This window comes from Pygocentrus nattereri, chromosome 19 (assembly GCF_015220715.1).
Source record: "Pygocentrus nattereri isolate fPygNat1 chromosome 19, fPygNat1.pri, whole genome shotgun sequence".
NCBI lineage: Eukaryota > Metazoa > Chordata > Actinopteri > Characiformes > Serrasalmidae > Pygocentrus > Pygocentrus nattereri.
Genome location: NC_051229.1, coordinates 28,117,616 through 28,134,029, shown reverse-complemented (window position 1 = coordinate 28,134,029; position 16,414 = coordinate 28,117,616). Strand labels below are relative to the sequence as shown.

Genomic DNA, 16,414 nt, shown 5'->3' with positions numbered 1-16,414 from the left:
TAGATTTAATATGCAGGTTATTTTTGAGATGGTGCCCTCTAGCCCACGCTTGGCACTGGACATGGTGACATTAAGCTCATGTGCTGTTGCTCCAGATCATCCCGTTCTTGGGCTGTGTGTGTGCAACTGAACACCTGCGTCAGCAATGGGTGCACCTTAAAACGCTTATGAGCACTTTATTAGGTACACCTTGTATCTACACTCAACTCTCAAGAAATTTAGAATAGCTTAGAAATGTTTCGAGCTTGCTACATTGACAAGTACATAGTGCATATTTATAGTCAGCACTCCACACTAAAAGTGGATCATCCTTAAAATATGACTTTACTAAAATCAACTAGTTTCATTCAACCTAAAGAAACACTTTGAATGAACGAATCAGTCAATATAATTTTTGGAGTTAATACAACTGATTAAATAATAAAAAAAGGCAGATTAAATAAACAATAGCAGGGATTTATTGTGAAGCTGTATTTAAAGTTGTATTCCATTAATATTCAAATCAGCAGTTCATGGTTTTTGTAACTGTAGGTGACCTCGACATGTTAGCGTGGCATGAAGTGAGACAGCGTTCGCCGCGACCTGGCGTGATGGTCAGCGTGAGAGCTGCCCCTCAACTGGAAAGTCGTGCACATGAACATCTGCTTTAGTTAGCAGTTCAGTTGGGAGTGAACAGAAATTCTAAAGCCGGGAATTTGATCACAGCTGGAATCTAATGTTACGTTTATTTCTTTCACATTAGACTTTAAAGACGTGTGCCTTGTAGTGGGACTCAGGAAATACTGTTCCATGCAGTTTGGAAAAGTTTTTAAATATTGTATTGACGGTCGGCACATACACCCCCCCCAACAAAAAAAACCTCCTTAGGGACTCCAGAATGCTGGAGCTGGCCTTGTGTGTTAGAACATTGGAACTATTGGTGTTATTACACCTTTGTTCTTGATGTTATGCTACTTTTATCAGTAATTTTGGAATCATCCAGCTTCGTTCGTCCCTCTGAACACATTGGTGTCGATGAATGTTTTACAGTTTAATTCTAGTCATTTGAAACGTGAAGTTCTACGCGACTAGCTTCATTTTATTTATCTATTTGCAGCAAACTTTAGCAGGATAGCATGGAGGGTTGTAATGACGATAAGCTTTATGCTTCAGCATGAGGCACGTTGGACCAAACGGGATGCAGGGATTCCATTATCAGAGAGATATGGCCTCCCACACACAGCTGCATGGAAATGAAGTCACTGCCCCAGCTCGGCTTCCTGTTTCCACACTCTGAGTGTTGCATATTGACTTTCACTATCTCTCACTTACCTTCCAGTGGGGCAAAAGTAGCGGAGTCTTGTACTGGAATCATTAACGTTTATGTTCCACAGCTTGGCCTACATGATATTACAGTAGCCTCTTAAACTCCTCGGGACCTCCGGTGGCTCCAAAGCGCACTTCATCATGTTCCTCATAACGTTCATATTCCATAAGCTCCATTCAGAAGCTGGGCGTCGTGTGAGGCTGTAGCTCTTCTCTCCAGTCTAATAGACGGTGATGTCATTTTAAACCCTTATAATAAAAGAAGCTGAACTCAGTTTGTTTTTCTACTGAAAGTCGACCCGTTTTTCCCCAAATCTGGGCTCTAAACTATAAACAGACGGCGTCTCTTCAGTGATCTGCTCTGGAAACATCACTTTTAGAGAATAATACAAAGAGCGTCTGAGATTTCGACGGCTTTCAGTAGTAAATTGTAAGCATGTAGTGATACGTGTGATCATAAAACATATTTAAAGTCAATTTGAGGGCCTTTTACAAAAAAATAATAAATAAAATAAAAATTTACATTTATTTTATGCAGTTACTGAATAATTCAGATGGACCAACCAAAATATGCCCTTGTCATTAAGAGGTTGTGAAGATGCATATTCATGAGTGCTTATAGCTTCTGTCATTTATTAACTGTCAAGCGATACTTTTTTAATCCCACAAACGGGGAAATTCCACACACACTAGGGGGCAGCGAGCACACTTGCCTGGAGCGGTGGGCAGCCCTATCCACGGCGCCTGGGGAGCAGATGGGGGTTAGGTGTCTTGCTCAAGGACACCTCAGTCATGTGCTGTCGGCTCTGGGGATTGAACCGGCGACCTTCCGGTCACAGGGCCAGCTAATAACTCTAAATAGCAGTTAATCCATAAAAGCTACCTCCACATACTGGATGTCCGTTCTGGTGTTTTACTGCAAATGTTCGTCTTTTTTGTCCGTCTCCTTTTCCCAATGGGGTTCTTCTTTACAGCTACACAACCTTTCAGACCCACAGGGCCGAGTCGTCCTCTTCACAGCGGAAGGATGGACAGAAACACAGGTGAACGTTTTTGATGGGGGCGGTGTTGGTGGTCATGCATAGTTGCTCAGGGTCTCATTTTCTCTCATATCTTTTAACACATTTTGAACTCCAGCTTTGAAAACTATTGTTTTTCCGTGTATTGTTACTGTCCAGTGAAAAACAAGCATCTCCAAAACAGCAACTTTGCAGGAGAGGGCAAAAACATTCTTTACTCTTAATGTAAGTTAATGGAAAAAGCTTTTATTCTAAGCAATTCTGGACCATTTCTATTGGTCCAATCTTCATGATATGTTCACACATTGTAAAGAACAGCTGCTGAGCTCAACTGACGCAGAAAAGTAAAAATCGCAGAAAATGGAGATGCATGTTTTTCATCGGACAGCAACACTATTTTTCTTTGATTTCCCCTCTCTTATGCAACTGGACTGTCATATCTTCAACCTCACTTGAAAATAATAATTAAAAATAATCATTTGTACATAATTGTCTGTTTTGACTGTAAATTTGATAAATGAAGGTTGGTCTCCGACTTTAAGACGGTGCGGTGTTATTTTTTTTAGCGTACACTGAAAGTAATTCATGAACACCAACTTTACTGCAATCGGTATGATCAGTGAAGAGGTTTCATCCCAGCAGGACCTCAGGGGGTTAAAAATCTTCTGTTAATCATCCCCCAGGCTGGGCTCATTCCTGCTCCAACGGGAACTCCATCTCCGCACACACTGCCTCTGGAAATCCCAATCCAGAATGGCCTGATTACAGCATCGGACTGGCATTCACAGACGTTCCCTTCTGTGTAAAGGAGTGAGTGAATAAAGGTCAGATAGAACAGCCCATTGTGTGGCTACTTCATTAAGGGAATCCTCTCCCTGCAGTCATGACTCGCAGTCAAATCAGGATGATGAAGTATCACTGCGGTTCGGCCTAAGCTTATCTTTACAATGTCCTACAGCTGTGGGAGCGTTCCACAGGATGAATTCATCCGGTGGAAATGAAGAAAATAAGGAAATCACACGTTCAGAGTGATAAACGTTCCTATTTGCTTACGTCACAGAATTCCTGTAACACAATTCCTAATATCTGACTGTTTTTAAAGCCGTTGAATTGTGTGGTCTTATTGCCAACAGATGATCAAGCTTTTAATTGCAGCTGTTGTATATAGCAGATAATGTCAGTACTAATCAATATGCTCAGTATGGACCAGTAGGTAAAATGCTCATTAAAACAGAAAGCAGTATTTCGTATTTAAATGAAAATAAGCTTTTGCATGGATTATGTATTTCACCCTCTATGGGACGTAACGTGATAGAAATCTCTGTGTGTAAAGGCCAAGGACAAAAACTAATAATGAATGTCCGTGACATTGAACCCTGCGTTAAAAACTGACATGATTCTGAAATGAATATAATCACATGGGCTTGAGGATATTTAAAATGGCCTTGCCAGCGACTACTGTCTGCCGTTGTATCTACAAAGGCAAGTTAGGACTTTACTGCACAAGGCGGAAGCCATATATATTGACATCATCCAGAAACGCTGCCGCCTTCTCTGGGCTAAAGCTCGTCTAAGAAAGTCTGACTCAAAGTGCAAACGTGTTCTGTGGTCTAACGAATCCACCTTTCAACTTGTTTTTGGAAAACATGCACATGATGTTCTTCGGGCCAAAGAGGCAAAGGACCATCCTGATAGTTACCAGCATCAAGTTCCAGCATCTGTCATGGTACGGGGGGTGTGTTAATGCCAGTGGCATGGCCAACCTGCACATCTGTGAAGGCACCTTTAAGAAAGATCTCTAGATCAAGGTTTTGTTAATGTAAAAGATGGGAATTTGTACTAGGCTCTAAAGCGCTCTTGAGATTTGAGATTTGTAGCAATTAGGTAACACTCACCAACATGATTCTGAGGTCTCCCATAATAAGTGTTTGCAATATGGTGCAACATAAATTGAGTTGAAGTCATTTTTCAGTTCCATTTTGCCCTTGTAGACTTCATGACCCCTGGTTTCTATCACCACCACTGTGAGTAAATCTAACCTGGTATTATAGAGATTTTCGATTTAACATTCCTTCTAGGGTCCCGTAACTCAGCTCATCGGGTAATTACCGAGTCTTTCATGAGCTGAGCTAAGGCGTCTTAGAGCAGCGCAAACATAAAAAATGTGCAGTTAATTAGTTTCCCACTGGACCACTGATGTAAACAGACTGGACTGGGAACACAGAGGGACTTCCAGTCCCTGCATTACGTAACACCATTATCTGCTCAAATGACACCAAACAATTAAGCCTCTGAAATGACAACGGCTTCACAAAGGCTTTGAATGAAGCGTCTATGTGAAACTGTACAGCTTCGGCCGTATTGCTTGTTAATAAGGACTGATGATACCTTGAGGTTAAAGGTGCACGATAACGTGTGTGCAGTTCTAGTTTTATTAACAACGACAATCGAAAGCTGCAAAAAATATTCAAGCCTAAAAGTTCAAAGTCACGCATTTGATTACATTGATTTCCCATTCAATTTAAATACATTTTAGTAAACAAATCTTTTAACACAATGCCATTAATTAGTCTGACGCTGTCTATTAAAATGATCATAAGCACAAAACACTGAAGGTAAACAGTTTCCATCAGGGAGAACCGAGTGGCTCTGAAATCACTTTTTACACACAAGCAAAGTTTCAGTTTCAGATTTATTTACAACTTAGTTCCAAGTTTAAGTTGAATAAAAACTGGCTTTAAACTCAGGATCACAGATGAGCTCCTTTACTATGTTGATCTGTAGGCCTCTGTTCATAAACATAAACCAGCCCAAACTAATTTATTATAAAATGAAATGGTGTTTGTAGAAATTCAGAAAAAAGCCGCGTCAGTCACGACTGCATATGTGGACATATTTCTATATTGTGCTCTATTTACACAAAGTTAGGTTAGTTCATCATTTATGTTGAACAGACTCTCCCAAAGTTTTACGGTGCTGCGCTGACGTTGAACCGTGTGCTGCACTGGGTCGGTCTGACCAACAGGTCAAAACCAGCTCTAAACAAAGTGACCGCTGGGCCCTGATTGGTGCTCTGGCTTTGCGCTTCTTTCATTTTGACGTTACGTTTTTATACACACAGAAACCAAAAGGAACGACAGATTTCTCAAAATGTAGGAGGAAAAAGTCGGATATTAGACTCTGAAATGTAGTGGAGTGAAAGGAAAAAGTCACCCAGAACGGAGAAACTTCAGTACAGATACACCAAAAATACTAAAGTACAGAAACTAATTACATTTACTCAGTTACTGTCCACCACTGCGTTTGTTGTCTGTTGGAGGCAAATGTGTGATGATTTAGGCTTGCAACTAGCCTAGTGCTAATCAGTGAGGTATACGCTTCCGTTTCTTTTCAGCCTTAATGAGCTTGATCAATAAAAATGGACAAAACGTTTTTTTGTTTTAAGGGTAAATTAGTTGTACTGGTAATATTTTATCCCATCCAATGTATGTATTGAGCAAATTAACTAGTATTATCTAGTATATATATATATATAATTAATAAAAAAAAAAACTTATTCAAGGCTGAAGGGCTCAAGGAGCTAATTATTTGGGCAGTCGTGGGCTGGAGGTCAGGGAACCAGCCTCGTGACCGGAAGGTCGCGGGTTCGATGTCCAGAGCCGACAGCACATGACTGAGGTGTCCTTGAGCAAGACACCTAACCCCCAACTGCTCCCAGTGCACTGTGGATTGGGCTGCCCACCGCTCCAGGCAAGTGTGCTCACTGCCCCCTAGTGTGTGTGTGTGTGCTCACTAGTGTGTATGTGGTGTTTCACTGCACGGATGGATTAAATGTGGGACTAAAAAGGGTCTCTTGATCTTAATTAATCTAGTTCTTTTCCAGACAGAGATACTGTACAGTCATCTTAGACTGAGAACAATTATTTCAGTAAGTGGACACTGTCCAGCAACTTGAATAAACTGATATGAACATCACGGCTGTCATGAAATGCAGCCTATTTTGGTAAAATTACACACTCAGACTTTCTCCACACCAGACGAAACTGAACTGAGTCACAGCACACTCACACACGGTTAAAGAATGCAGAGCTCTGGAGGAGGGAAGATCAGAGGATGGAATTTATTCGGTCTGATTACAGAAGTTCTGAATAAATGGATTGTGTGTTATTTGGCATATTCACTGCTGTTAGTCACTATTACAACACAATCTCGGCACAATGCCTCACTACACTTGGCTCTGACTGGGTTTTCACATAGTCGTCAGAACAGAACCTAACGAAACCTCTCAAGAGGAAAAGGTCATTCATAAATTTCAGTTTAATCGTCTAGACAGACAAACGGTTTCTCCAGAAGTCCAGCTTTAAACAAACATCGGCTTTAGAGTAAAACACTCCTTTACTGCCTCCTGGTGGTAGTGTCCACGTCTAACAGTGCAGACAGAATTAATGCAGTCCAATCGGCTCTCACACAGGACTTCCACTGTCCATTATGATCCAGTTAAATCCGACAGTCGATCACTATGTCACCTTCAGTAAAATGGCATTACGTCCACTGAGCTTCACTCTGGCTTCAGACCTGAAAAGAACCACAGCTGTTTCTGTCCATCCTTCCACCGTTAGAAGACAACTTAGTGCTAGGTGTCTGAAAGGATGAAAAAAGAACATCTGCGAATAAGAAAAAGAACAACTGACTGACCACTCGGACCTCCGTCACTGAATGTGTGGTGGAACTACTACAGTTAATGCAACTAACCTCTAAGACTGAACTTCCAAGGTGTGGAAAAATATCCCTGCAGATTTCTTTCAAAAACTGAAAGCAAGACTTGTGAATTGAACGGAGGACAAAGGGCAGTAATTCACATAATAAATACTGAAAAAACATTTTTGTTGAAGCTTCTCTGTGTAATTTTAATTTTAAGTTAAAGGTGATTTCTGATTTTTTTCCTCATGAAGCTTGAAAAAAAAATGACCGTGTATTCGGTACAGAAATAAACAAAAAGCTGTACGGTCTCTACAGGATGCAGAAAAGCTTGTTCTTGCATTTATTACCTCAAGGCTGGATCACTGTAATGCCCTGCTGTCTGGACGTTCGAGCCAAAGCTTCAGCTAGTCCAGAACACTGCAGCCAGAGTCTCACAAGAACCAGAGTTTGACCATATCAGCCCAGTCTTATCAAACCTGCACTGGTTGCAAGTCCTCAATTTTTTTTCTTGATACTTTATTAAAAAAACAAACAGGGAAATTCCACCTCCGCATTTAGCCCATCTGTGAAGTGAAACACCACATACACACTAGTGAGCACACACACACACACACACTAGGGGGCAGTGAGCACACTTGCCCAGAGCGGAGGGCAGCCCTATCCATGGCGCCCGGGGAGCAGCTGGGGGTTAGGTGTCTTGCTCAAGGACACGTCAGTCATGGACTGTCGGCGCTGGGGATCAAACCGGCAACCTTCCGGTTACAGGGCCAGTTCCCTAACCTCCAGCCCACGACTGCCCCTTTTAATGACCTATAAAGCTCTAAATGGACTCACCCCTCAGAACCGGAGTGAAATGCTGTGTAAACCTTACCTGATGAACTGGCCCTCCTGACGATGCTGCTGCTGCTGCTCCTCAGGCCCCGACTATTTAATCACAGACATTGCTCCCGCTGGTTTTCACATTGTCTTAAAATCTGTCTCTTTGCTTATTTTATTGTTTGCCATCCAGTGTCGACCAGAGGCTCGGTTCCCCTTTTGAGTCTGGGCACCTCTTAAGGTTTCTTCGTCTTATTCTAAGGGACTTTTTCCTCGCCCCCGTCACCTCACATGATTCCCATGGGGGCTCAAACACAGATGTTCTTTTCTGTAAAGCTGCTTTGTGACATTGCCTGCTGTAAAATGCACTAAACAAAAAAACTTTAAACTGACTTCTTACAGCAAACTACAACAAAACATAACTGTCACATGAAATATTATACTTCATGACGCACTGAACTGTTGGCTAAAAACACATACACTGATTAGGCATAACGTTATGACCACCACCTTGTTTTTGTGCTGATGTGGTGGTGGTGTGGTAATGTGTGTTGTGCTGGTCTGAGTGGATCAGACACAGCAGTGCTGCTGGAGTTTTTAAACATCTCAGTGTCGCTGCTGGACTGAGAATAGTCCACCAACCAAAAATATCCAGCCAACATCGTCCTGTGGCCACTGATGAAGGACTAGAGGATGACCAACACAAACTGTGCAGCAGCAGATGAGCTGTCGTCTCTGACTTTACACCTACAAGGTGGACCGACAAGGTAGGAGTGTCTAATAGAGTGGACAGTGAGTAGACACAGTGTTTAAAAACTCAAGCATGGCTGTGTCTGATCCACTCGTACCAGCACAACACACACTCACACACCACCACCACGTCAGTGTTACTACAGTGCTGACAATGATCCACCACCCAAACAGTACCTGCTCTGTGAGGGTCCATGGGGGTCCTGACCACTGAAGTACAGAGTAACAGACTATCAGAGAAACAGATGGACTACAGTCTGTAACTGTAGAACTACAAAGTGCAGCTATACGGTCAGTGGGGCTGATAAAGTGGACAGTGATGCCTGATCAGTGTAAACTAATCAATTCATAGTGAGGTCAGATTTACATCCCCCTCATAATAAAAAAATGCCATCACTGGGGTGGTATCATAAAGGGTCTTAGCAAATCTTCAGTAACTTTTTTGCTGAGGAACAAACTGGCACATCTTCAGTGGAATCACTGACGTAATCTTTAAGCGATCATCAGCGCCGACTTCGGACAGCTGGTCAGGTTGCGGAACAATAGAAACATACCCCTTAACATACCCCTAGAAAAGACAGTGTAGTTCAAGCTGCACACTTTGACCATACTGACTTTGTTTATTTACATTATTTGCATTTTGGGGTACAAAACCTGTTCGACGCAGGATTTAGAACTAAGGTTTAGACCGAACAGCATGAAGTTCTCACTACAACACTAAAAACTCTGAGACTGCAGTCATTTCAAAATATATTATTTTTTAATTAGAACATTTTGTTTAAATAATGTTAAATAAAAACATAAACCATTTCACACAAGTTCAAATTAAAGTTACTTGCCTTAAAGCCCCAGTCAGAAATCATACTTTAGTACTGCAAAAAAAACAGAAACTTTCCAATAACAGCAACACACACTACATACGTTTAACAGGCTCTGTCAGTAAACTCAGATTTAACCCAGAGTGGCTGTGGAGCTCTTTCATCAGCTCTCAAACAAATGGAAGAGATTAACTACCAGAAAAGAATAAAGAATTTAAAAAAACAGCCTTTCCCATCACTGCAATATGTAAGAGCATCCACCCATTAAATCTGATACAGAAAATCGATAAAGAACCTGAAGCGATGGCATTACATGAACGATCAAGTGGTTAATGAGTTTTTCTCTGAAAATTACAGAAGCCCGTTCCTGGAAAGTAGAAAAGAAATGTTTTTTTTTTCCCTTTTCTGTATCTGGCCTCAGTTTGCCAAAATCTCAATTAACCAGAACGCATCAACTTAATGTGTCAAAATAATGACTTTCTTCTCAAACGTTTGACATAGTAGGTCAATATAATGACTTATTTTACTGATAAGACTTACTGTCTCAATATTCTGACATAATATGTAATTATTTTCAAAAACTTTCTTCAAATTTTGACAAAGTATTTTGAAATAATTACTTTTCTTCTTGGAATTTTGAAAACAGTGCCTCCTTTCAAAATTCTGACACAGAATCTCAATTACTTTTCTTCTTAAAATGACTTACTACGTCAAAATACTGACTTATTTTCTCTATATAGTACCTCAGAAAAATGAAAAATTCTGAAATAGTATAATTTTTTTTATCACCTTTAAACTTTAAATAACTCATTATTTTGAAAATAATATTCATTCCGTCCTAACTGAAAATCCTGAGATGATGGTAAGTTATAATTTTGAGAAAATAAGTCATTCGTTCAACATACTAAGTCAATATTTTGAGAGAATAAGTAAATATTTCAAGATTGCATTAATGTTACATGAAAATAACTAAGTTAAATAGTCAATATTTTGAGACACTAAGCAAATATTTTGAGGAAATGTGTAATTATTTCATGAGAACTACAACAAAAAATAAAACTTTGCAGAAATAAGGAAAAAAAAGATTTTAATTTTACTGGTAGGAATGGGCTTCAAGAGAAAACTACGCAAGAGAGACGGGGGAGCGTAAAGGACACATGAACCTCGACCCCTGCTGACTTTTTACTGTCACTCCATTTCGTCAGTACCACAGTAAATAACAACCTACCTGCTGGAATAACTTCTACAATCTATAATCAAACACACTGAAGTTATCTTTAATCTGGGCTCCCTCCAAACGAAGGTCTCATTACTTTATAATCACGACGTACAAAACAGGATAGTGTTCACTCCCCAAATTTCACAGTGCATATTTTGAGGTGAGGCAAAAGAGAGACGTTTGTCTCTGCTTATAATGCTTGATCCCTTACAGTAGGTTTTTTTTTTTTTGTCTTTTTCCAGATTATTACACATTTGGACTGTTGATCTTTGATAACGTAAGCATGCTTAAATGATTATTGCACAAAAGGCTTCGACCTGGAAAGGCTTCTGAGACAGACAGAAAGATAATGAGAACAAAAAAGTGACTCAAAAGTAATTTCACCATTAGAGGAAAAAAAAGTTCCCTATATACTGCAACGACTTGCTCGCTTGCTTCAGAATATGGAGTTTTACATTCCTGTAGTGCTCTGCCCAGTTTTCAGCCCGCTGAAGTGTACGCCCCCAAAACACGCCGCTTCCCAAGTAGCCAGGAGGTCTGTTCATTCAGTCTAACGCCAAAGACTGAATATTAAAAAAGTGCAGATGTACCATCAGTGAGTCTGTTTTTATAATTACAGTTTACTAAAAGTCCAAGCACCACTAGCATGTATCATCTGAAAAAGAGAAAGAGCAGAGAAAGTGAATGAGAAAGACAGAAAACCAAGGAAACAGCCGCATCATGTAACTGGTGTATAATTAACAGTGGTGGACAGTAACAAAGTCAATGTAATTTGTGACTGAACTTTTTCTATGTATCTGTACTTTTCTGAAGTATTTCCGTTTTTGGGCGACTTTTTACTTTCACTCACCATCCAAATCACTGAATCCAGGTGTTCCAGTCACTTCCATGGCCACAGGTGTATAAAGCCGAGCCCCTAGGCCTGCAGACTGCTTCTACAGACATTAGTGAAAGAATGGGTCGCTCTCAGGAGCTCAGTGAATTCCAGCGTGGTACCGTGATCGGACGCCACCTGTGCAGCAAGTCCCTCACTACTAAATATTCCACAGTCCACTGTCAGTGGGATTATAACAAAGTGGAAGCGATTGGGAACGACAGCAGCTCAGCCACGAAGTGGTTGACCACGTAAAATGACAGAGCGGTCAGCGGATGCTGAGGGTCATAGTGCGCAGAGGTCACCGACTTTCTGTAGAGTCAATCACTACAGACCTCCAAACTTCACGTGGCCTTCAGATCAGCTCAAGAACAGCGTAGAGAGCTTCATGGAATGGGTTTCCATGGCTGAGCAGCTGCATCCAAGCCTTACATCACCAAGCGCAATGCAAAGCGTGGAATGCAGTGGTGTAAAGCGCCGCCACTGGACTCTAGAGCAGTGGAGACGTGTTCTCTGGAGTGACCAATCACGCTTCTCCATCTGGAAAATCTGGGTTTGGCGGTTGCCGGGAGACGGTACTTGTCTGACTGTATTGTACCAAGTGTAAAGTTTGGTGGAGGGGGGATCATGGTGTGGGGCTGTTTTTCAGGAGTTGGGCTCGGCCCCTTAGTTCCAGTGAAAGGAGCTCTTAAAGCTTCAGCACCAAGAGATTTTGGACAATTTCCTGCTCCCAATTTTGTGGGAACAGTTTGGGGACGGCCCCTTCCTGTTCCAACATGACTGCACACCAGTGCACAAAGCAGGTCCATAAAGACGTGGATGAGCCAGTTTGGTGTGGAAGAACTTGACTGGCCTGCACAGAGTCCTGACCTCAACCCCATAGAACACCTTTGGGATGAATTAGAGCAGAGACTGCGAGCCAGGCCTTCTCGTCCAACATCAAGAATGGGATGTCACTCAAGGACTCAAGGTCATATGACCTAATACTTTTGGAAATATAGTGTCTCTTACTTTTCCTCTTACATTTTGAGAAAAGAGGCCTACAGATGAACATAGTAAAGGAGCTCATCTGTGATCCTGAGTTTAAAGCCAGTTTTTATTCAACTTAAACTTGGAACTAAGTTGTAAATAAATCTGAAACTGAAACTTTGCTTGTGTGTAAAAAGTGATTTCAGAGCCACTCGGTTCTCCCTGATGGAAACTGTTTACCTTCAGTGTTTTGTGCTTATGATCATTTTAATAGACGTCAGCGTCACTAATTAATGACGTTCTATTAAAAGACTGGTTTACCAAGAGAGACGCTGGAGGACTTTCACCTGAAATGAGTTCATGAAGCCAGTCTGGTTATAAACAGGACATCAGAGCCAGAATTACTCTTTTAGTTCTTTTACTTTATACTTAAGTACATTTGAAGGTAAATACTTTAGTACTTTTACTCAAGTGGAGGTCTAAAGGGAGGAACTTCTACTTTTACTGGAGGAATATTTTACCTTGGGGGTCTCGACTTTAACTCAAGTACTTGGTTTGTGTACTTCATCCACCACTGTTGGTTACACTTAAAACAAACAGACTCACCATGATACCACCACTTTGTCTTCTTTGGATTTTTGTTACATGTCCGTACATAAAAGGAGTTATCTGGTGGGCGCCGCTTCAGGAAGAGAGGTAACTCATGTTATAAGTTCACGTGACTAATTAACGATTCAAATCATCAAATGTACCCTATTAAATATTATGGATGTAAAGTAAAAAATTATATATATTATATATATACACACACACACACGGCCTTAATCAACACACACACCTGCCAACAACCACTGCGCTTACCTTTTCTTTGCAGCTGGACAGCATGCTGATAATGCTAAGACAGACAGACTGAACAGAGAGAGCTGGGGACCAGTCCTCTGTTAAAATGGACAAGCAGATGTGACCATTGCTGTACACATGTGGATGGACAGGAATATTCTCTCCAGTAAACATTACCTGTTTGAGAGAAATAAAGAAGATCAGAAACACAGAAGGAGATTAACAGGCGGTTTACTGTGGTCGCGCGACACAAAACTTACCTGAGGTGAGTCAAAGGGATAACGATTGCTGAATTTGAAGAGGAGCTGGAACTTCTCGCCCTCGTAGAGAGTACCAGAGGCTCCCTCCATGTCTATAAACCACCTAGACAAAGACACAACCGTGACGCTGCGACGCGGCCGAGGCCAAAACACGTCCCTAAATATGTGAGTGTCATAAGCATCAAGCAGATAAAAAAAAATCCATAAAATTCAGTTTTATTTTTATTTAGAAAAACATTTAAGTTTTACATTTTTAAAATGTTTTATTTCTTAAAAGTAAGCAAGTGAACCAAAATAACAAAAGGGAAAAGTTAAAGTAGCTCTGGCCGCGCGAGCTGATTAGCTGAGAGGCGTCTAACTGTGCTGTTATTTCACCACAACATCACAAACAACACTGCATCTCTCCACTGTGACGCCGTTGCTAAGCAACGACTCTGACAGCTGTAGGAGACGCTCGAGCCATTTGAACATTTTTACTTCTTACGTTGCCACAAACAGAAAACGGACACTGTTAAGATCACATCTGACCGACGAGACGACACTAAATTCCCAAACTGTCGTCACCACTGAGCAGCTTTTCAGTCGGCAGCTGTGACAGAAGAACAGCTGAACAACCTGGAATCAGCCAGAAATGAACCCAACACCATTCGCCAGACGTGTCTGATCTTCAGAGTCGGACCAAATCAGACTGAGCCGTAAAACTGACCCAATAAAAACAAAAGCTACTCAGTGGAGACGACAGTTTGGGAATTTAGTGTAAGGAGCTGGAGAACGAACTGCCGGCTGAACAGCGAGTGGGCGGAGCTCGTTACTCTGACGTAGCTACAAGCTGCTCGTTAAGGAGCTTTAATTAGGAGGAAGGAACTGAACATTTAAACATATTAAACGCTGCGTTCACGGCCAGTTTATTCATTTCTTACTGTATTTATTTAACTGCTGTATTAAAGCAGTAGAGCACTCGAGGAGGAAGTTATCACCAATAACATCATGGCTGGGATGATCTACGGCCACCAGATCACAGCTGGGACGGTATTTCGTGATAACACCCTCCCTCTCAGGTTCTACTGCTTAAGTAATAAATGTGGGGAGGCCAAGTGCAGCGAGAGCCATATCCGTGAGTATAATCTGTTATTTTACGGTCTATGTAGTGCACTATGTAGGAAGCAGGGAGGCGTCTGAGGCTTGGTCAGCGTTCTGGTAAAGTACTGACTCTAAAAGGACACTTACTCTGTGATTGTGTTTTGCACGCTCCTCTCATTCAGGGTCATTCCAGGGGGTGGATCACTTTGCAAAGCCATCAGTTCTTTCTGTAACCGTTTCTAGTGAGTAAAAACATTGAAAGAAACAAAGACGTAACTACAAGAGCAGCAGCACGAACAGGGTTTTCCACAGCTGCCAAGCAAAACACCAGGCAAGTCGGCAAAAAGGTGGCAAACTACTGAGACAGCAGAGTTTAGCTTTCACCCCCCCCCCTCCCCCCATCACCTGACCTCCAGCTCGCAGGGGAACTCCACCGACCTTTCCGAATTTCTGCTCAATCAAATGCTCAATAACGTCGTTCAGAGGGGGTTTGGTGTTAGATGATCCACACTGGAGAAGCTTAGAGGAGCCCAGACCAGCCTGCGCGGCTGCGTTTACACCTCAAGCAACGAACTAGGCGGAATTTCTGGAAGATCCGTGGAATTCCCCTTTAACTCGCTCTCTGCCGTCGAGCCAAAACAAGAGTGTGTTTCAATCGGACGCTAAGCCAGGAGCGTTCTCCGCGCCCAGAGCCGATGTAGCCCGTGTCTGAGTCGCGTTACAGCCGTCAGGGTGTGAGTGCAGCCGCTGCCGTTCACACCTGCAGACACCCGAGTTAGCTAGGTTAGCTAACGGCTAACGTTAGCAACTTGGCTAACACAACAGCTCGCGACCACTCCGCTCATTAAAATGACCGTTTCAGAGCCGAGAGACGAAATAACAGCGCCTGGAAAAAATGTGCGCAGGGCGCCCAGCAGCGCTGGACACTGCACCGGGCGGCCGAACCAAAGGCGGCGCGTACCGGTCCGAATTCACTCGACTGTTTACGGCAGGTTGCTACTCACCTGCATGGACGCCATGTTGAACCCCCCGAACTGGACGGGCGAGTAGGCACGTGACGTCACACCGGATTCCTCCCATTCCTTTCAGGCATTTACTTTTTATTATTATTCATATTATTGTTTTGTTTTGTTTTACAACTCAAAATTTAACGTATTTCTTTCTCATTTACGTTGCGCCACTGTCCGTTTCCCACTTCCTTTGCGCCACATTCCCAAACGCGTAAGCCGCCGTCCGCATCAATTTCGCTGGTCACTGTTCAGAAACTACATCTCCCATGAACACCAGCGCTCCGGCTCAGCTAGCGTTAGTCTGTGGATGAACTCCGATGACCAGCAGCCTGGCTCGTCACCCTTCGGCGACATCGTCTGCTTTTGTACGTGTGAAAGCGAAAGACTTCTCTTTTCCGAGGGGCGAGAATCATTAGGAGGAACAGCTTGGTGGGGAATCGGCTAGCTAGCGATGTGTTTTACGGCCAGAGTGCCCGGATGAGCCAGTGGGGTCCGATTTGTGCTCCGAGGAATTTGTAGTTCATAGAATGGACTACAAAATGAAATACAAGCCGTACCACAGCCCCCCAGCAGAGGGCGCCCGAGAGCGAGTCCTCAATGTGAATGGAGCTCAACGGCTAATAACGAGCAGTTAAATAGTTTTTCTAATCGCCCAGAACTTTCCTTTAGTTTTAGACAGTGGAAGGGTGGATTTCACTAATAAAACGAAGAAATCTCACCTGTGTGTTTCCTTTTTTGTACTGCAAACGGGTT

The 16,414-nt window shown here is 42.3% G+C and overlaps 1 protein-coding gene across 2 annotated transcripts; it reads right to left on the bottom strand.

The window, feature by feature from the left end:
* Positions 1–9,713: 9,713 nt before the first annotated feature.
* On the bottom strand, positions 9,714–16,241 carry ube2w (ubiquitin-conjugating enzyme E2W (putative)). Of its 2 annotated transcripts, none has more exons than XM_017711731.2 (6): positions 15,656–16,241; positions 14,799–14,890; positions 13,572–13,674; positions 13,333–13,488; positions 13,078–13,153; positions 9,714–11,283 (listed from the first exon to the last, which is right to left on the bottom strand). In XM_017711731.2, the coding sequence occupies exons 1-6, from the start codon at positions 15,668–15,670 to the stop codon at positions 11,270–11,272; spliced, it is 456 nt and encodes a 151-aa protein (XP_017567220.1). In that variant the 5' UTR covers positions 15,671–16,241; the 3' UTR covers positions 9,714–11,269. The 2 variants fall into 2 exon arrangements, with proteins under 2 accessions (XP_017567220.1, XP_017567221.1); XM_017711732.2 differs by lacking the exon at positions 15,656–16,241 and adding an exon at positions 15,090–15,645.
* Between the last annotated feature and the right edge of the window lie 173 nt (positions 16,242–16,414).

What these genes read in the sequence shown, in the direction of transcription:
- ube2w (XM_017711731.2), bottom strand. An exon ending in GTGCAAAACACAATCACAGA is followed by an intron (nt 13,675 to 14,798) that starts GTAAGTGTCCTT and finishes GTCTTTGTCTAG; the next exon opens with GTGGTTTATAGACATGGAGG. An exon ending in ATCCCTTTGACTCACCTCAG is followed by an intron (nt 13,489 to 13,571) that starts GTAAGTTTTGTG and finishes TCTCTCAAACAG; the next exon opens with GTAATGTTTACTGGAGAGAA.